Source organism: Vanessa atalanta, chromosome 23, assembly GCF_905147765.1.
Source record: "Vanessa atalanta chromosome 23, ilVanAtal1.2, whole genome shotgun sequence".
Lineage (NCBI taxonomy): Eukaryota > Metazoa > Arthropoda > Insecta > Lepidoptera > Nymphalidae > Vanessa > Vanessa atalanta.
This window is the reverse complement of record NC_061893.1, coordinates 1,233,559-1,256,151: the sequence shown is the minus strand read 5'-3', so window position 1 is coordinate 1,256,151 and position 22,593 is coordinate 1,233,559. Positions and strand designations below refer to the sequence as shown.

The following is a 22,593-nucleotide window of genomic DNA, read 5'->3' as shown; positions in this document are numbered from 1 at the left end:
TATTTTATCGCTATCTGCTATAAAAACTTGTCCATCAAAGTGATTATTTATCTTTTATCCGTGCGTAAAAAGTTTTCAATGGCTTGTATTGAAATCATTTTAATGGAACATAAAAAGTTTTGAAAAACGTGACCTTACATCGGATTTAAATTGATGAATTTTTTATTGAGTCGTCGAATGTTTGAAACTGATCGAATGTATTATTATGACTTGTTTTAAAACTATTAATGGTTCAATTTATTTAAAATTAAACTTAAAATTTGAAAGAAACTTAGATAGCGTGTGGTGATATTTGTATTCGTCTACTTATTGCTATCAATTTTTACTTATAAGATAACATTTATAAATATTAATTGCTAAAATAAATAATCGTAATATATTATTTTTATAAATTAAAGCCTCTAAAACTAGTATTTACATTTTTGGCCTCCTCGTCTATTTCTGAAACATTATGTTTTAGGCCTACGAATCGGCTATCTTTGGAATTAATACTATTGTGAAAATGATCTATACAAAAACTATGTACATTAAAAAAATACACACCATATTATATTTATATACCTTCTAGCTATTATAAGAATTATTAGAAAACCCAACACAATTGAAATTATATTTCAAAAATAAATAATCTTTGAGATTCATGCATATTAAATACAAGACGATAGTCAATTCACTATTAACTTTATTATAGACATTTATTTAATCGATATTTACAACAATCGATATAAAGTTCAAAATTCAGTCATTAATCGGAATATGTACATCATATTTCGTTGAAACACTAGGCCTGTCAAACGGCTGTCACTTGATCATAGTTCGGCGATATTCAAAGGGACGCGAGATCTGATGCCCTCCTTGATGGGATAGGTACTCTTAGCTGAGCGGATCCCCGTCTATCCAATCGTTCCAAAGCATCTGAGTCAGACGCACTGCGCCGACAGAAGCTACAAAACGCGCAAGCCAATGTATTCTTGAACGCATTACGAAAGTCTCTGTTGAAATACGCGTAAATGATCGGATTTAAGGCTGAATTAAAATAACCAGTCCAAAACATGATCACAGTCACAACCTCTGGATATGTACACGAATCACACAATGACGTCGACAGATAGAACAAGAAGAACGGTAACCAGCAGAGGATGAAAGCGCCCATAATTATACCCAAAGTCCTAGCTGCTTTGTGTTCTCTTTTCATTTTCAGGATATTCCTGTCTTTGGTGGGAGTCGTGGCGTTGATATGCAATGCGCCGTTTTTATCACCAACTTCTCTCGAATGACGATGCATGAGCATTGCGTTACCAGCTCTCGCGTGAAGAGCTTTCTCCTGGCGATTTGCTTCTTTGAAGATAGCGAGATAGGTGAATATCATGATAGTGCATGGTATCCAGAAAGATATTGAACTGGATATGACAGCGTATGGTTTGTTCACTTTAAATTCACATTGATTTAACTCCCTGGTTCTCATGTATTCGCTGGTTGTGTACCAGCCCATGAAAATTGGGGCGTAGGATATTGTTATGGGACTGAGCCATGTCGCTGCTAACATGACAAACGCCATCTGAAAGAAATGGTACATTAAATATATAATTTTTGTCATCATTATTCTTTTAAATTATGTAATAATTGGCATTTTTTTTTTATTTTGATTTCCTATTTTTACTTGATACCTAATAAAAACACTTTAAAATATAATTTAAAAGCTTTTTACTGTTTAAACCTATTAACCGTTATTATATTTCACTTGTAAAAGTTCTTGTGACGCTAAAATACTCAGAAAGTTATAAGTTAACCTCCTTTAAGTAACCCTTTTAATCCTTTCAAAGAAAACTTCGGCGTAAACGATTATTAAAACAAATACACTTAAATGGATAACATTTTTCAGACAAACTTTATTATTAAGTTTGTAATGAACTGGGCTTTGAAAATTATAATCACAACCAAAAGTTCATTAAAGTAAGTGTTTAAATTGATCAAGTACCAGAATTTTTAATGTCTGTAGCAATATAACAATCTAACGTACTTCAAAAATAATTCGAATAAATAAAACAAGCATTATTGTATATAGAAACTTTTCACCAACCTTTTTTGTCATCTTAATGGGATATTTGAGAGGTTTTACTATAGCGTAATATCTGTCCACTGATATGCAACACAGATGCAAAATTGAAGTCGATGTGAAATAAACATCGGAAGAGTTCCAAAGGTCACAGATAACAGGACCAAAGATCCATTCATTGTAAAACTGGACGCTAAAATTAAAAGGCATTACGACCATAGCGACGAGAATATCAGCAAACGCCAAAGATACAACGAAGTAATTTGTTATGACGCGAAGTTTTCTGAAAAGAAAAAGTCATTTAGACATTTGACAAATCAATTACTTATTATTGGCAAAATAAAATTCGATTAAAATAATCATAAGATATAACAATTATTTTTAATAAAAAGGTTTTATATCTATTTAAATCAGATGATTATCAATTCCCTTACATTATGAAATAAATATTATTAATAAAATTTCATTGGAATTAGGACTTTGTTCACCTATAGAAACAATAATAATACAGGAATCTTTATTATCACAGGCACATTTAAATTTAGTTAATGGCACACATTTGGAGTAAAAAATAGTTTACACTTGCATTGCAGTCTATAGGCGCAGGTGACCAAATACCGATAGGTATGGTATGGTACCGCATGATAAGATTAAGATTAAGTTACTAAATATTGATACAATTATTTATATTAAAATAAAAAATAAAACATTTAATTAATCTTTAGTATAGGTTCTATTATATATTTGTCCATTATATTTATTCATAAATGAATAACTAGAAAAACTTCAACGAATGAACAAATTTGAGCGCAAATATAAAACAAGACTGGTAGATATTATTTATATTTAGAAAGGTTACTCTACGGTACGTTTTCCAATTTTTGGAACTGTAAAGTCACAATTTTAAAATCGTTAATAAAATGTAACATGAAAATATATCGTCCCAAAAAGATACTTCATTTAAATCCAAATAATATATACTAGGAATAATTAGGGAAACAAACAACATTAATATGAGAAATTAAAAAACCAATAAAACATACAATCAAGTATGTTTCATATCTTGTAAAATTAATAACGTTACAAAGAAATTAGAAAGGTCAAAGTTAAAAATCTTTATTCAATATTTAGAAGTGCTTATTGATAGTCAAATATAGACTATCAATAAGCAAGGTATAGAAAGGTTGACTATTTAGAAGTCTTTTGTAAAAGTAAAAGAACCAAACCTGTGTCGCATAACACTGACGATGACGAGGAGGTTTCCAAGCACAGCCATTATCACGATGAGCAACAGCACGGCTGTTCGCAGCTTGAACATAACCGCTTGGGTCCATTCTGAATCTTCCACGCCCGTCGCGTTGCTGGTCTCGTTCCGGGTAACGTTTACTTGATCCATAAGGGGCAGTCTAGATTCAAAATTAAATGTATTTTTTAAATTAATGTATTGGTTAGCTAAATATCAGTAACAATCTTTAAATATCCCGCAGCTTAAAAGACGATTGCCGATTCAAAATTGCTCGTAAAAGTCTTTAAAAGTTTACAAATATTGATATCAAATAGTTTTTTTACTCCACCACCAAGAACAAATGCCAGTTGGTAAATACATGTGGCAGCTTTTCAGTTGACACATACATATTTCTTTACGAAGTTCTTTCCTAACCACCGAGCACAAGATGAATTATAAGGATATAAAAGTTAAGTAATGCAATAATTACTTGAAATATAGAATTTTTAGATATTTGTAAATTACTAAAATAACAAATATATTACACATTCGTAGAAGACTAATTAGTTTTTATAGGTTCAGAAAAAAATGACCAATGATCGGCTAAATGATTTTAGAACATCAAAGCAAGATAAAGATGCCGATAAAGAAATATAACAATATAAAAAATTTTTGGAACCACATAACTTTTGCTCCTATCTTCCGTTGTTCAGACAGTTTTTAAAATCTAATACTAAAAATACCTTGGTCCTCGCTAAGTTTATATATAATCACAGAAAATGTCGTAAAGAAAATACCTTTAACTTTCTCGCTTGTCTTTCTTTACTTCAGTTTCATTATCACAAACTACCTCACACCTTACAATAGATTGCTCTTTAACGATCATTCTAACTAGATCAGCTATTGATTTATTATCAGAATGTAATTCGTCAAGTTCTCCATCCTTTTCTTCTTAACGGTCTCGGATGTTATTTCCACTATTCTTTTCACATACATTTTCAGCTATGGAACTTCATATTTTCATCTTCTTCAATCTAGTCTTCGCATCCTTCCATTATATAATCTGAAAAGAAGGAAATATTTTTAATACGATTTTATTAACATATATTTACTGTCATTATTAGTTTGATTCTTGTTAAATCAAATTTCAAAACTCCTTAATTTGGACAGGTCTATAAAATTCATTTTATGAATTACAGTACGAAAGTACAGGCGTTTACTTTCGTACTCGTACTTATGTGTTTAGAGTATTTATTAATAAGTCGAGATAAATTTTCAGGTCTCAGGAACGTCATTCGAACCGATGATAGGATTATTTAATTTTTATATTATTTGAAATTTATTTCCAAATTAAATGCTTTAACTAGAAGCGTTACTTTTTGAATACAACTGTTCTTGACAGATTTATTAGATCACAGTTCCATTTTATCGCTTCGAAATTGCAGTAATAATAATAAAATTTGCTGACATTTTAACGCTTTTGTATTTCGTAAAATTTAACTCGTACCGGTGCTTTAAATTAGTACCATAATTATTGTATTTGTTTAATAATTATTTCATAGTATATAACAAAGTCGCTTACCGCTGTCTGTCCCTATGTATGCTTAGAAGCTTGCTTTTAAATTACACAACTGATTTTGATGCGGTTTTTTTTATAATAGATGGATTCAAGAAGGTTTATAAGTATAATACATGGACTAGAAGTTGAAAACCACTGATAATTTTAGAGGTTTCTGAAGTGATGTCGTAAATAAACTAATTTTTTGCGCTTATATTACAAACGCTGGCTGAACCCTACGAGATAAAACAAAATAATTTACTATATATGTACCCCTTAAAAAGGTCTTCAAAAAAGACGTCGATGGTTTATGTCTATCTCTTAGGGATAACCCATTATAACCATTTTTAATCCTTTACTTTTTACGAGAAATAATGGCTTATTTTTGAAGCGATTTTAAGCAATACAGCATTAATCCTAATCCATTTAAGTGCCTTTAATACATTGTGAATTTAATCTAGATCAATATGGCCCTTTACAACATGTAATTCAAATAAATATTTTTTAGGATATTACAGATTTAAAACAGAGGGACATAGCGGTTTGTATTATCTAATGACTGAAAATCAGTGAACGTTGTATGTCATTCTGGCATACAACGTTCACTGATTTTCAGACAAGCCTAGGCGAGTCGCTAGTTTTAAAGAATTTAGTCCTAAGTCTGAGAAGATATGTTTTTTAAATTATTTACTTATTTATGTGTCTTATAAATGAAATTTTAATTTGGATTAATACATTGTTAATTTTTTTTTAGTTAAAAAAACAACTGACGTCGTAGCTCTATCTTACGTAAATATTAGTAATGATACTCTTTTCCAACTATAAGAGAAAAAAAGGCAAATAAACAACATTTAACAACAAATTAACCCAATATCATTGGTTGAGAGCTTGATAAATTTATATTCACTATGGATTTGGGAGAAAATTGCATTTTGAAAGTCGACAAAACTATTATCGCATTTTTGGAAGTATAATTAAAGTGGAAATAAGTAGTTAAGTTTTGTATTATAATAAAGATATATTAATCATAAAGTCTTAATAATAATATAGCTGAGTTATTAGCAAATCGTATGAAATGATTTACTGTCCTAGAATGTTTTAAGTAGAGGACTTCAGTCAATTGGTGAGTTTTGTCTCGTATAGCCTATTCCAATGGAAGTAGAAAAAAAGATGAACCAACCTCATGATTAATATAACTTTATCTATAATATTCCACTTAACTACTAAAAACCCCATTTAAATTTACTTCCTAACCTCAACAATGATTAAAATCAAAATATATTTCATTCAAGTAGACCTTTACAAGCACTTTTGAATCGTCAAAACTTACTATATTAAACGAGGCTACAACCGATTCGGAATGTAGATTCTGCCGAGAAGAACCGGCAAGAAATGGTAGATAAATTGTTATTATTTTTTTTAAAAGATTAGTAGCAATGACCATTTTTAAAGAATTACTAATATTCGTATTTACAATACATTTAACCCTAAAGCTTGTGCTAGGAGTGGGGAAAACAGTAACTATAGGGGTCCGGATCGAACCTACGACTTTTAACATCGCTAGGTAAACCATTGTGCTATTGGTGCGATTTACTTATCTATATATAGACACTAAGTACACGCACACTGAGATAATAATTTCCTCTCATTTATTTTAGTTCTTTTGTAATGCGATACTCTTTGTAGATAAATGATAAATTGTCTAAATTTATATGCTATGTGTATAAAAAAATAAAAAAGTTTTCATATAAAATAATTGGAGTATTATTAAATCGTCAAACAATGAAAAGTACTGGAACAAATAAATAAATAACATTAATTAAAATAGCCGAGTGATCTCTTTACAGGAAGACCCTATTAAACTAGTATCTGACACAACACAGATATAAATTCAACAAGAATAACTAGCTCTTATTTGCCGACGTAGGCCTATCGTAGCTGTCTCTATGATACATCCAGTACAATTGTTTTCGTTGGTAAATGTAACTGATATTACGATTCTACTAAATGTGTAGCCAAAAACCATCTCTGAAGCAATGTTATAATAACCTTTAAACATTCTCCTTGATGGGGAAATTTATCAGGCAATATGTTACTTTAAAACATATTATTTATTAGCTATTTCCCACGGCTTCGCTTTTTAGGGGGTTGGTTGTCATGCGTTGGGAAAAAAGTAGTCTGTCTTTCCTTGGAGTTCAAGTTTGCTTCACATAAAATTTCATCAAATTCGGTTCAGTGGTTTGGCAGTGAAAGAGCGACAGACTGACAGACAGACAGAGTTACTTTCACATTTATAATATTAGTATAGTATAGAAGTATAGATTTAGAGCTATCAACAAAAGTAAGAATCTTCTAATATATAGAGACGGCTCACCAATAATGGCGAAATTAATTAGTTTCACTTTTAATTACAAGAATAAAAGTCCTGCCTAATATATAAAATTTATGATTAAAAGATTCATAATTTATAAATCTATATACATAATATTTTATTTAAAAAAACTGACAACTGATGACTTCTCCCAATTAGGAAAGGAAATGAAAAATCTCTTTACTAACTGATTACTTAAGCGCGTATAAACCAAAATTGTTAATCTCTTACTTGATTAAGTAAAGGTAAATTAAATTTAAAGAATGTGTTTGATCAAACACATAAAATAATACAATAACGAGACATAAAAATAATATATTAATATAATATGTAATATCGATTGAATCACGGCGAGTGCTCTGAGGAACCATTCTCTCTAATTCCTGCTTCCCCTTTCCTTCAGAGATCCACGCGTGCTGGCTCGCGATGTCGCCGCCTAAATGTGACATCGGTCCCATCGCGCACAAAGAAATTTGGCAACTCTTTTCTTTGTGAAAACATGGAACTCTTTAACAGCACACGTGTTCACTTCCTCTTATAACCTGGGTGCCTTCAAACGAGGCGTGAAAAGGCATCTTGCGGGCCGGCATGGTGACTAGTGCAGCTCTTGCTGACTGTACTAGTCATCTTCGCGTTTGGACACCACTTCCACTTACCATAATGTGGAGTGGAGTCATATATCTACCCAGACAATATAAAAAAAAAAATAGAGGAAACTTTGTGATATTTTTTCAAAATTTATATTGATATAGGTATTGAGAAAAAGTTGTAAATTATATGTAAAAAAATGTTGGAATTTTATTGACAGTCTGTCGTTTTATTTTTATAACGTTACTATAAATTCTTGCTGCTTGCTACATTTTCTTCAACCACAAAAACCACATCACCATTTGCATTTTATCCATACTTAAACTATGGTCGCTGCGACGTTGATAAGACGAGACGACTACGAAAAAAAATTCAACAGCGCTTTTTATTAATTGTCATATCAGTTTAAGAACTGTTCCGCATTCTTCAGAACAATTTGTGAAGTTTGTGCAACATGTAAAGATTAAAAATAGAATGTTGCCGGGGTCTATATTTTGCTCATAACTTTTTTTAAAATTATTTTTTCAGCCTTTACTGTATGTGTACTATCTATGCTGTTAAAATATGAAATGAATAATATAAAATGTTGCCGGGATAGTACACATACAGTAAAGGCTGAATGAGGACCATGTTGTGAGAAAGGTTTTGAAAATGGATGTGGATGAATATAGTGGTAGGGGACGACCCAAGAAACAATGGATGGATTGTGTGAAAGACGATATGATTAGAAATAATGTTAGTTGTGATATGACGTCCGACAGAGATGTATGAAAGAAGAGGACATGCTGCGCCGACTCCAAGTAAAATTGGGATAAGGGCAGGAGGATGATACTGTATGTGGACTATGTTGCGTCACCACCACACACGTCACACAATCCTGTTGTATACTATATAACTTTTTATCTAACAGCTGACCTAACGTTTATTTATTCATAATGCAATGTCTTTTCCAGTCGCGTTATATCCAGAAAGGTCCCGGACGTGACGTAATATTTAATTTCCTATGGAATTTCGACCAATAAAACTTCGACTCGGAAGTCTAATCAAATTGTATGAGTGCTCCTATCGCTATTAACATATAAAGTTTAATATTTCCACTATTGTTTCATATTATTTACATATATAAAAATGGTTGTACATATTAAATGTCTGAGTCATAACGACGGAAGTACATATATAATATGATGATTTTTTTTAATGGAGAAGATTTTTTTCTCATCTTATATGTTATCACAGCTAGGTGGCGCTATCCAAGCAAACCATGATGATTGGCATATATTTATACACAGGCAGGATACGCTAATTACTTCGTTCGCAGCCGAAGGACTTAAAAAAAACCGAAAGTACTTTAAAAGTGAATTTATTTTAATTCACAAACTACTTTTACTAATATTAATACTAATTTAATTAGACTACTTCATGTGTTGAGGTTGTAACACAGAATGCCCTCCTAACCAATTATTATATTATTTATATTATAATATTATTTATAGTAATGCCTTTCTTAATTCTAAGAGACACAGAAATTATAAAGAAAGATCGGTGTGGTCCGTTGTTGGGCGGCGTGATGTTGCGCAAGGGTTGCTGGTACCGGGCCATCGTCGGTGGTTTCGGCGAACGCGATGTCCTAATATACCTACATTCGCATACATAACACGCTTAATGGGCTTTGATTGTAAAATATATATTTTGTTATGATATAGGTGGGAAAATGGGTCACCTAATGGTAAGGGCTCACCACCGCTGATAGAGATTGGCTCTGTAAGAAATATTAAGCATTCCTTACAGAGCTAAGATGCTATGTCCCTTGTGCCTAAAGTTACACTGGCTCACTATTCAAACCTCAACAACATTCTTTTACGGTAGAATATCTTATAAGTGGGTGGTTCCTACTCAGTCTTAGTTAAGGGCTTAGTCGACCAATATTTTTGTTAAATATCACTTTGAACGTAGCCCAAAACATCTTATTTATTCGATTTATATATCTTATTTATACATATTGCATTTCTTAGAATTCCGATGTCTATAGGTAGAATTGACCATTTGCAAATGACCTTCGTCCCATATTCGTATTTGGTCTCATTATTAAAAAATATACATTTACGTTTTCTAAGGAAAGTATATATATAAGATGTTTGTTAAATGTTTTTAATTTTGTAGGTATTTATAGGGTAGGTACAATTTATTATAATACAATAGCTGAGCCACAAACTTATAGCTATGTAAGTACATTTGGGATACGGAAATGACGATTTTAATTTTTGTATTATTATTTCAAACAACAGAGCTCTTCAAAACTCTTTTACTTAAAATATGAATTATTAAATGCATTTTTTAAACCACTGTGTTCGTTTTGAAACAATTCACGAATTTTCTTAGTGCCTTTTAATCGTTGTTTTTTTAATATAACAATCACTCTCCGTCCCAACTTCGCCTGGATGAAATCAGAATTGTATTTAATTCCCCTATCGCAGCGCCACGCACTGTATCATTTAGGAACTTCAGGACTTCAGACCAATCACTTAGAAGAAGTTCAATTACACACACACACACACAAACACACACACACACACACAGAAAATTTATATATTATTATGATTAATAGCCAGATGTCCTACTGCTGGTGAAAGGAATACTACCATCATTTCATTTAGAAAAAATCCAGCTCATATCGCCATTTCTATCGAGAACTGTCGAGAAATGTCGTTGGCTAGTACAGATAATCTATTTAGTTGTGTTTTTGGACCAAAGCTTAACTGAAATACGATGTATATGTCATGGCAAATTGAAATTATGCTACTGTCTGACATTGATGACGATCGACATTGAATATTCCGATTTTTAAGCGGATTGCATTAATTTTAACCTGAACTGATAGATAATAATAATTATTATCTGATAGATAGATACCCAGAATACCGCGCTTCATCGACATTCGGCAAACTGCGAGTTCGGATCTCTCGGATGTTGAAGTGTTAAAGACGATGTCTGGAAGTGAGTTTTCACTTTAGGGATATCTTGAGTTTGATCTTTATTAGATACATATTATACAAAAGATTATTCAGACGTTTTGAGAGCGTCTATTACTTCTTCATCTCGTCTGAAAAGAGGTGACTTGGTCGAGGTAGAGGTACTCAGAGGTACACATAGGATGTATTTGTGGCTCCTTACCGCAATAATTAATAGGACCATTGTTTTTATCAACTTAGTCTTCGATATGTTCATAGGAAGTCTGACCTCCGAGATTGCTTCGCTAAGGTCTTTTAACATCGGTGTCAATTCGGAGGCTACAGGTGAAGGTCTCTATCGCCAACAGTATAAAGATATATACAGTCCTAAAATAACATAACAATGTCGTCGAATTTTGAGACACCTATGTAATTATACGATATGAGTTTGAAACACAAAAATCACAATAGAAGTGCTTCTTTGAAATCGTTGTTAAAATTTCTGCTGTAACAGGAGTATTTAATAAAATTCCTGTTATACTAAGTTCGTATTTTGTACTTGAAATATTGAAAACAGATTTTCGGCGAAACGTTATCGTAACGTGTATCCCTTAAACTTTATAATATCGTATTAAATATCGCAAAAATCATTCTGGCGTTTCACGAGCGTTCACTGCGGTAAGTTAAACATATATTATATTAGTATATAAAAAATTCTTAGAACGCGTTGCATCCTCTGGAATATTTTTAAGTATATTGGCTTATTAGCTTTTTCGGTCTCCGCGTTTATAAATATAGACTAGCATTTTAAAACAATAGCTGGTCACCCCGACTTCGATGGGTCGTAGCGTAATGGTATATAGCTTAAAGCCCTCCTCGATAAATGATAACCCTTCTAACGTTGAATTATTTTTTTTAAAATAGGAGTAGTTCCTGAGATTAGCGCGTTCAAAGAAACGAACTCTTATATACTCTTATATTCGTATAGATTATTACATAATCTAAATTAATATTTTAAAGCTGAGCCGAGGTGGCCCAGTGGTTAGAACGCGTACATCTTAACCGATGATTGCGGGTTAAAACCCAGGCAAGCACCACTGAATTTTCATGTGCTTAATTTGTTTTTATCATTATTCTCGTGCTCGGTAAAGGAAAATGTCGCGAAAAAACCTGCATGTGCAATTTCATTGAAATTGCCACAAGTGAATCCACCAACCCGCATTGGAGCGGTGTGGTGGAATATGAATGGGCTGTATATAATTTACAGGCTGTACATGTTGTTGTTGTATGTAATAATGATCAAATGTCCGAGTACTCTTCACGGTGGTAATGTCATGGACTAACCAATTGATACGAAATATATAACACATGATGTACGTGCACATATAACTCGTAGTTAACTCTATTCTCTAACTTTCATTGTTCAATCTTATATTACCTCAAGATATCTGGTTCAGGACAAATAGCTTTGTTATGTTTTGAAAGAACTGCAATCCGACACGACCATCAGCAGGACAAACAGCTTTATATGTTTTCCAAGCACTGAGTGTAATACTGTCAACTTTCAGATTACAAAACTAGTCGTACACTATGAAAAACCCGAATAAAAGTCAATGACCCAATCTAGACTTCGTACCAAAGACCTCATGACTGGCAATCCTATAGCCTACTTATTACATATACGAGACAATTTATAAGCGTATTATAGAGGCGATATAATTTACGTCTGACGGAACAAATACGACAATCGTGTCGTGATTTAATTGAAATATCATGTTATTTAAGTTACAATACAAGTACGATTCAAAATAATTACTCGGTAGTAGAGCTATGTTCAAGTCCGGATAGGTACCACCTTCCCATCACAAATTCAGCCAGAACAGCCCTAATTAGTATTGTTATATCAAATCAAAATATACTTTATTCAAGTAGGCTTTTACAAACTGATTGATGTATTCGATCTGAATTTGAAACCAATCTAATAATTAGAATATATTTAAATATCTCTCTCAGTAGAGTAACCACCACCTAGATGTCCGAAAATCCACAACAGCGCGATTTTTAAGACATTTTCTGCCTCGCACAACCACTCTGTGGAACCAGCTTTCGCCGGCGGTTTTTCCGAACCGATACGACTTGGGAACCTTCAAGAAAAGAGCGTACTCTTTCCTGAAAGGCCGGCAACGCACCTGCAAGCCCCCCCGTGTTGCAGATGTCCATGGGCGGTAGTAGTCACTTTCCATCAGGTGAGTCTCCTGCTCGTTTGCCACCTTTTAACATAAAAAAAAAGTAAGCATTGAGTAACCACGATGCTATCAAATAAGACGTCTGACCTGTTTCACTTCGGTGGCTAGGATTTCCTCTATCATTACTGGAAAAGGGGAACAGTTTATGAGTTATGAGCACAAATAATAGTGATGGCAGACCGGCGAGGAAATACCACAATTAAATACGATGCAGTGAAGTCAATTTCAAAATCTTGTTTCAAACTGTCAAATATGTTAATTTCAAATTCAATTAAGATTTAATTTAAGAACATTTAATTCGCTTTCGAACGATTCGCACAATTTAAATTTATGCTGCGAAATATTTCTCCGAAACGTGTTGCATCATCTAGAATAAGTTTTATATATATAGGTTTAGTATTTTTACCAGTAAGAATTTAACTACTCATCTACAAGTATAGATTGAAAAACAATTATTTTGAATCAATTAAATTATTTAATTATACAGTAATTTATACCATATAATGAGCTAACTTCTGGTTACGCATGGAAGGGTTTCTTTATCTGTTATTGTATGGCATATTTTATTTGTATATCAGCTGAGAAGACCCAGTTTTTCAGGTCGAGTACGCACCGCTGAATATTCATATGCTTAATTTGTGTTTATAATTTATCACGTGCTCAGTGGTGAAAAAAATCACTGTCAAAACCTTCATGTGTCTAAATTTATTGAAATTTTAACAACGTGGTGAAAGAAGCCCCAAAATTTTTTCTCAAAAGGACAGGAGGCTTTATTATGATATATAATTTGGTGGATTAGCAAATGGACCACTTTATAATAAATGATCACCACTGAACATGACAATGGCTCTGTAAAAAATATTAGCCATTTCTCACATCACCAATGAGCCACCAACATTTGCAACTAGAATATTATGACCCTCGTGCCTTAGTTACTCTGGAAAACTCACCCTTAAAACCAAACAAAACTATAATAAGTATAATGTATATTGAGTGGATGGTACCTACGCAGACTGTTACTTTTACTTTAAGTCTCTTACTCTCGTATGTCATTACTTTTGACAAGACATGTCAGCACAGGGTTTTATATAGGCCCAGATTAAGGAATGATTAATATTCTTAAGCTACTTTTATGGTTTGTCAGCTCGTTAGCTCACTAATAATTTATACGTATTACTTATATTTTATGATTATTTTTTTTATGGTATTGGTTGGTGGACGAGCATATGGGCCACCTGATGGTAAGTGGTCACCACCGCCCATAGACAAAGGCGCTGTAAGAAATATTAACCATTCCTTACATCACCAATGCGCCACCAACCTTGGGAACTAAGATGTTATGTCCCTTGTGCCTGTGATTACATTGGCTCACTCACCCTTCTAACCGGAACACAACAATACAGTGTACTGTTATTTGACAGTACAATATCTGATGAGTGGGTGGTACCTACCCAGACGGGCTTGCACAAAGCTCTACCACCAAGTAAATACCACCAAGTAATATAATAATTGTGATATTCTTCTGACCGTTTTCAGTCAATATGGCCATCTAGGGAGACTATTGTCAGCGTTCCATTATCTTCGAGAAACACGACAAAATTAAAACGTTTATAATAAATATCTAAATAAAATATATGTTTCTAAAACAAAACGAACAATTTTGGATTCAATTAACGCTGTGAAATATACAGCGTGTTTTAATAAGTCATCTCAGTTACGTCAATATTTCACAATTTAACCAATTTACCGTGTCTGCGCTCGTAGCCGCCGTTATTAATATATGTGTAATATTTTCTGATGTTACAAATTGCTGATATGTATTACCGGTGTAATGACATTAATGCGGTCTTATATTATTTATTATTGTTATATGTTTAGTTAATTTTATGGCAAATATTGGAATAGGAATATAAAAGAGCGTTAATAATTCAATGGATTAAATACGAGTATTTTAATTGAAGTTTGATTATAATCTAGATTAATATTGCTTTTATTTCTTTATTTATTTTAAAATATGTATGTGGATATAATATTTTTAATGAAGTTCCAATTACACATTGAATCAAATGTCAAGTCTATGAGAGGCTCGACAGATGTCAACAGATCAGAAGTGGTTTAGGGTTGAACACGGCACTATCGGTGCTCTGAACTGTTTATTTGGTGATAAGCCAAGTTATTATTTTCTTTTTTATGTTATAGGTGGCTAACGAGCAGGAGGCTCACCTGATGGAAGGTGATTACCACTGCCCATGGACATCTGCAACACCAAGGGGGTTGCAGGTGCGTTGCCGGCCTTTTAAGGAATAAGTACGCTCTTTTCTTGAAGGTTTCCAAGTCGTATCGGTTCGGAAAAACCGCCGGCGAAAGCTGGTTCCACAGAGCGGTTGTGCGAAAATGTCTTAAAAATCACTGGTGTGAATTTTTTGTTTATACTGTTAAATATGTAATTTACCTTAATTATGTTATATATGAAATATCAAATTAATTGTTTTAAATATACTTTGTTTACTTATAAATTGGTTTTACTATTAATACGTCTTCCCTTCTCCCACATATATGGGCTTGATGCTCCAGAATAAGTGCCTATAAACATTAGGATTAGTATGAATATTAACTATTCCCTTACGTAATCAATGCGTCAACCTTTGAGCTAATATATTATATTAGTTCAATTATTATTTCTATATTTGTTTTTGTGTTTTTTTTTGTTTAATCCTAAGATTTCTGTATTTTTGTTTGTGGTGTAGAACAAAGTATATAAACATTTACATAAAATATAGTGATATGGAATATTCGGTATAAAATTTTATAATAAATATTGGACAACATCACACACATTACTCTGATCCCAATGTAAGTAGTTAAAGCACTTGTGTTATGGAAAATCAGATGTAACGACGGTACCGCAAACACCCAGACCCAAGACAACATAGAAAACTAATGAACTTTTTCTACATCGACTCGGGCGGGAATCGAACTCGAGACCTCGGAGTGGCGCACCCATGAAAACCGGTGTACACGCTACTCGACCATGGAGGTAGTCAAATAATACAAGATTTTAAAGAAACATCAATCAAAATAGCGTATCAGCTTAACTCAGTTTTTGAGATTACTGTAAGAACACACCGCAGTACTCTGCTGTACACGTACTACGTGTTAGGTTAGTGAACATTACACTTTAATTATTATTATAATTATAGATATTACTTAATGGTAATAATTCACTTAATATATTCTCATCGTGTTTAGAGAAACTAGAGGTATCGATGTTGATAATTATCACAAACGGTTCGCAATTAATACTAATATTAATTGCGAACCGTTTAAAAGATAATTAGTTTAATGGTCCAAGCGTTAACGTTGAATAACTCATGGAAGGAAAAAAATGTCGGGGTACTCCCAGTTGGGATGAAGTTGCTGTCGTTATATCTACGTATTCAATAACAAATAAACAACGTTTGAGTATGATTAGTTAGTTTTAAATAAAATTTAATTAAAATAATAATAAAGAATACTAATTGATAAAACTGTATATAGAAAGAGACAGCGAGAGCGAAAAGAGGGGGAAAGCGAAATTTACCATGTTATTTTTTTTTATTTGGTGGAGCTCGATATTTCGACATTATCTACGAATGTCTTGTTCACGGGACTCAAAAATCTTATGTAATATATTGTTTATTCCACTAAACATATGCCGATCAAAGTTAATAATTCTTTACTAATCATGACAGTCATGAAATGTTTGCGGAATTCCCCCAGAAAAATAATCCAACAATCGAAGCGCAAAATAAATATGTTTAAAATTAGAATAATCGCGGTGGTTGATTTATTTTTAGGTTGATCTTAAATTTAATTTAAAAATAAAATAGTGTGTTTAAGTCATAATTCGTAAGTAACTTTAGAAGGTGATACTTTTCTTGGACACACTCGACTCTTTTATCTCACAGTGAATTGTCTCAACAACAACTTTATTTGCGACTGATAACAGTAGATTTATTGCGAACATACGTCTATCTAAAAGCTAGTAAGATATGCCATACATCTCTGTGGTTTTAACAGTGAAACATTGTAATATTTCTTAATGTCAGAGAGATATCAAGTACCCCACTGCTGTACAAAGAGCTCGTAGTGTATTTCATCACATAGTAATTTGTATAGTTGGATAAAGAGTCTACATGTTTCTTAAAGGCTGCCAACGCATCTGAAAGTCCTCCAGTGATTCAGATGTCCATGGACGGTGGTAGTCACTTTCCATCAGGTGAGCATCCTGCCCGTTAGTCATATGTAGCGTAATAAAAGGGGCACACATATTGAAGATTTTTAACACGTGCAAGTTCCTCGTGATGCGCTTCCTCAACAACGAACTCAAGATGAAACATAAAAGCATCATAAACATTCTCTTACACCATAACTGCTATATCTGTTCACAATAGTGGTTCGACAATAGCTTAGTAGACGTTCTTCATCAAGCACTTTGCAAGCGCTCTTCGCTTAAACAATACAAAATAGGTAGGTAAATTGGCAATTGAACCACAATATACCATAGTACCATATAGAACCATAGAAGTTATTAGTGCTCATATATATTTATTTATTTATACATAAAAGTTTACAAAACAAAATACTTATAGCTACATCAGGTTCGTTATAAATGACTTAACATAAGAGTTAAATCTAGGTTCGTTATCTACAGAACATTAATGCCAGTTAAACATGTGTATAAAGTATCATAACTTACTTAAAAATTATGATTTTAGTTTCTTCTTAATGCTACGAAGAGTAATATGGTCCCGTACGTCAGTGGGTAATTCATTAACTGGGCGAGGAACTAGGTAAGTATTCCTACGCCATACTTATTGCGCGCGCTCGGAGTGCATAACCATGTTAGAACTATTAGAAATATTTATCATCCCTTACATTATCAATGTACCACCAAACTTAGAAACTAAGGCGGCCCATACATCTACAATAATTTTGCAGAATATTTTTACTGTGCAATAGTCAAAGTCAAGTCAAGTCAAAGACAAAGTCAAAAATCTTTATTCAATATAGAAGTGTTTACACTTGCTTATTGATCGTCAAAAATCGACCACCGGTTCGGAATTTAGCTCCTCGGACCTGAGAAGAACCGGCGAAAGAAAATCAGCGGGATTTATATATACATAATTCTTTTTTTTTTTTCAAACGTTCAATAAATATTATTATTTTAAAATATAGAATATATAAAGTACAAAAAATACATATTGCGCAATAAAATTTAAGCCCGCTCAAACCATTGTGCAATCAACTATACTGTGCAATATTATTGTAGATATATGGGCCGCCTAAGATGATATATCCCTCGCCCTGTAATTACACTGAACAATGACAATACTACGAATTGGGGCTTGGCTGTAGATTGTGGGTGGTGTCTAACTCATAGGCACAAAGTCCATCCATTAAGTAGATAAATAAAATATCTTATAAACTTATTTATATAACCTCGAATAAAATATTTGCTGAATAAATTGCTTCTCTTAGTAATAAAACTCATATAACATTCGGTGTCATTAACTTGCAATTATTCTTGATGAAGCCTAACTCAAGATAATTAGTATTTAGTGAACTCTATGCTTTAGTAATGGGGTGTTTAAGGTTAGTTCACACGGATATAATTAACGCGGCTCTTTAAATCATACTATTTTAAATAACAGTTTCAATTTTTTATCATAATCTAATTTTTTTATTAATATTTTTCGTTCTTAAAATTTTATTTAAGTTGATATATAAGTAGGCAGACTGGTGAATAGGCCATCTGATGGTAAATGTTATCACAGTCCATTGGTATTGTAAGAAATATCAAACATGCCTTAGATCGTCAACCTTTATATTCAAGGACAAACAAGTTAAATTACTTTGAAATATATGAATATGATGTTACTGAAATTATATCCATAATCAGAAATAGGGATAATTAATTTGTTTTAAATATATACTACTGCTAATGTAGGTATTCAGTTCGTACATACAATCTTGAAAAATAACTTACGATGATACGATATTTTATGTGTCTAACTTAACCTTTCACTGTCTTGTTCTGTGAGGAGTTTTGAGTTTGTTCTTATAGAATATCTCTACAGATCTAATTATGTCCTACGAGAACTAAGAAAAAAAAACGCAGTTAAATTAAAAATTCTCTACAAAGTACGCGGCGTTTTTTAAAACCGTGTGGTAACAACTTTAGACAATTTATCATTTGGCTCCGAAAGGTCATTGCTAGACCGCGCCTTATTAATGGTGGTACGCGAACAGCTAACAAATTATTTTATTTATCTTAGCTAATTCGGGTGTATATTTTGTTATATTTTTTTCCTTCAGTCTAATTAAAATTAGTAGCGAAAGTTAATTGCTTATTATTTTTGGGATATATATATACGTACATATATAAGTTTCAGTGTGGCCCTAATATTGGCTTGGATTAGTACATGTGCCACTGCTGGGGTAAGGCCTCTCCTCTGAAGGTGAGGTGCTGCTCCAATGCGGGTTGATACATATGTCGCCAAATGTTATTGAAATTAGACAAATGCAGGTTTCCTCACGACGTTTTCTTTCACGGCTGAGTATGAGATTTATAGACACAAATTATGAGAATGGAAATTTAGGGGAACTTGCCTGCAGTCAATGTCGTGTGCATTGATTATATTTATGATGAAAATGCTAACTAAACCTAATATAAAACCTAATAATAATACTAAGCCTCTATTTTAATATTATTTAAATTTATTTAATCCAACATTATTCGACTTCAAAACTCAAATCCGCTTTAATTGAACTTTAGAATCTATAATAACAAGACCGTGCTTAATACCAAAGATTATTCAAATTCTTTGTTAATTACATCACTTCAATTAAATATTAAAGATGTTTATTTGTCTTTTCGCCAACTGTGTTTTTCTACATTAACAGGCTGTATATTTCTCACTGCTTGCATTGCTTGCTTTATTTTTATGTGCTCAATTTGTGTTTATAATTCATCTCATGATCGGTCATGAAGGAATACATCGTGAGGAAACCTGCATTTGTCTAATTTCAACGTGATTGTGCCACATGTGAATCCTCCAACCCGCATTGGAGCAGCGTGGTGGAATCTGTTCCTAACCTTCTCCTTAAAGGGAGAAGAGGCCTTAGCCCAGCTGTGGGTATTTTGTTGACTGTAAAGGTTGTAGTAAATGCATATATATGTGTCTAAACTACGTGGAACGTGTTTGACGCAGGTCTCGTCGAAGTACAGTGATTACCATTAATATATGTAATTAAAAATTTGTATTAATTGTTTATTTCCAGGCATAATATAAAAAAATTAAGTGTACTTTATTAACATATTCTGTAATTAAAATTATGTAAAAGAGTAACTACTGAGTTTCTTGTTGGTTCTTTCCAGTAGAATCTATTTTTGGAAACGGTAGTAGCTTTACATTTAATTCAACACTGTAAAGATTCAAAAGTGCTTTTATGAGCCTACTTGAATAAATAACATTTATACTTTGATATTTTGGAAATACAGGATTTTTAATTGGAACAGGTCAATTGTGAATCAGTTTTCCGTAAACCAGCATTGGATTTTGGAACCCAACTTGAAGTCGAATGGTACCCTATTTGGGGAACAATTTCAATCATTGCTTCTTAAATCTCTTTCCTTTACTATTTATTGTGATTTTGGTTTAGATCGAATAATGTATACTTAGAAAAATATAATTTGTGTATTTTTGTCGTGTGTGTGTGTGTGTGTGTGTGTGTGTGTGTGTGTATGTGTGTGTGTGTGTGTGCGTGTGTGGGCTTGCAGGAGCGTTGCCGGCCTTTCAGGAAGGAATACGCTCTTTTCTTGAAGGTTCCCAAGTCGTATCGGTTCGGAAAAACCGCCGGCGAAAACTGGTTCCACAGAGTGGTTGTGCGAGGCAGAAAATGTCTTCAAAATCGCGCTGTTGTGGATTGTTGTTTTCAATTGTAAAAATATTCGTGTTCCAAATAAATTTATTCTTATTCTTAAAGAGGTCTTGGTAGAACAATTGGTAAATGGATCGTGACTCGTGACTGTTCATACGGCCTCACTGGGCTTCACCGCAAATAGTTTCAAACTTGCGTGACGATCTCACTGATGGATATTTGCTTCACTGAATTCTCAGAAACTGATCTCTCATTCTCTTGTTTAAATACTTTATAACTTCCTAAACTTGAACTAAACTTGACGAAGCTTCCGTTTATGGTAATCTATAATTATAGACTAGAGTTTGAAAAGTCTCGGGACTCGAATATCCTAGAGTAAAAGTCCTGAGAGGTCTTAACGGGTTACAAAGATATGAGACGTTCAAGCAAACTATATATTAAAGACGATTATATAATTATATTGACGACAAAAATAATAATCCAATATATATATATGTACATACTTAGAATATTACTTCTTAAGGCATGAGTGAATAATTGTTGGTCTACCATTCAGCTTACAAGGTCAATGACCTCAAAGTTCTCATCCACGGGCTTCAAGCCCGGATCAGGTCAATGAAAATTAATTCCGGGAAATTCCTGTTAATGTTTCCATTCCTCGTGGACGTAAGCACATAAAGCCTTTGGTCTTTCACTTGAATTGGATCTGAGTCGGAATTCTCATCCAATCGAATAATAAAAATGAACTAATAGAGTTAAGCTAGGAAAAGTCAAAGAAAAGAGGCGTGGTAAAAAATCACACCACAGAAACCTGAAAGGAAACCGAAAAAATAACTAAGCTGATTTTTTTTTCAAATGTCATAATTTGAAATTGTTCACATTTACAATAAAGAAAAGGAAATAACCAAGACAATTTTAATTCCTTACTCATTTTACTAATAAAGTATAATTGCTGACAATTACAATTGTGTTTTCATTTATTAATAGCGGAATTCGAAACGATTTTCGATATCTTGTTGTAAAACCATATAATTTGACCTACAACAGACTTACTGAATGATATGCGATTCTTGTTTGAATATAGCTTATTTCTATAAATATTAAAAGCTAAAGTAAAGGTGGTACAATATATTTTGTGATCTAAGTTTATATATGTATATATTCAGGCTCTAGTAAGGCTTAGAGCTTATTCCACTGAGCTGCTTCACCGCAGTGAAGTTTGACTATACACGTATCATTGCTTAACTTGAAGGTTTCCTTCACAAGATAAAAATAGCTTATAAAACTAGTGTCTAAAGTACCCGTCACGAGAAGCTATAAATTATGTAAACAAACATCTTTTACTAAGTAAACATTTTATACTGCGAGATAATAATAAATTGACCATATTCAATCGACATGAAATATAGACGGGTTATATTAAAGTAACAACCTATTTAATTTAGTCGGATCATATTTTAACGACGTAAAGCGCTATCGTTTGTGTTTTTTGGTACCGGATCGCGTCCGTCGTAGGAATTGTAATCTATCGGGACGCCATTTTGAAATAAACGCGTCATTCGAGTTTCGAATGCGTACGAGTTTGTTTCATTGCTTTGCATACATCGCGGATCTGGTTGTTATTGTTAATTTTACTTATGAATCTGACGAATAATTATTCTTAAATAATATATGTTAA

The 22,593-nt window shown here is 32.7% G+C and overlaps 1 protein-coding gene across 1 annotated transcript in view; it reads right to left on the bottom strand.

Moving 5' to 3' along the window:
• Positions 1–302: 302 nt before the first annotated feature.
• The window catches only part of LOC125073127 (octopamine receptor beta-2R), a 211,578-nt gene continuing 189,287 nt past the window's right edge, over positions 303–22,593 (bottom strand). The window contains exons 5-8 of the mRNA XM_047683831.1: positions 4,079–4,344; positions 3,283–3,462; positions 2,081–2,339; positions 303–1,558 (exon numbers count right to left, since the gene is read on the bottom strand). Of these exons, the coding sequence (XP_047539787.1) occupies positions 827–1,558; positions 2,081–2,339; positions 3,283–3,452 (1,161 nt within the window). The 5' untranslated portion in view covers positions 3,453–3,462; positions 4,079–4,344 and the 3' untranslated portion in view covers positions 303–826. The remainder of the gene's footprint in view (positions 1,559–2,080; positions 2,340–3,282; positions 3,463–4,078; positions 4,345–22,593) is intronic.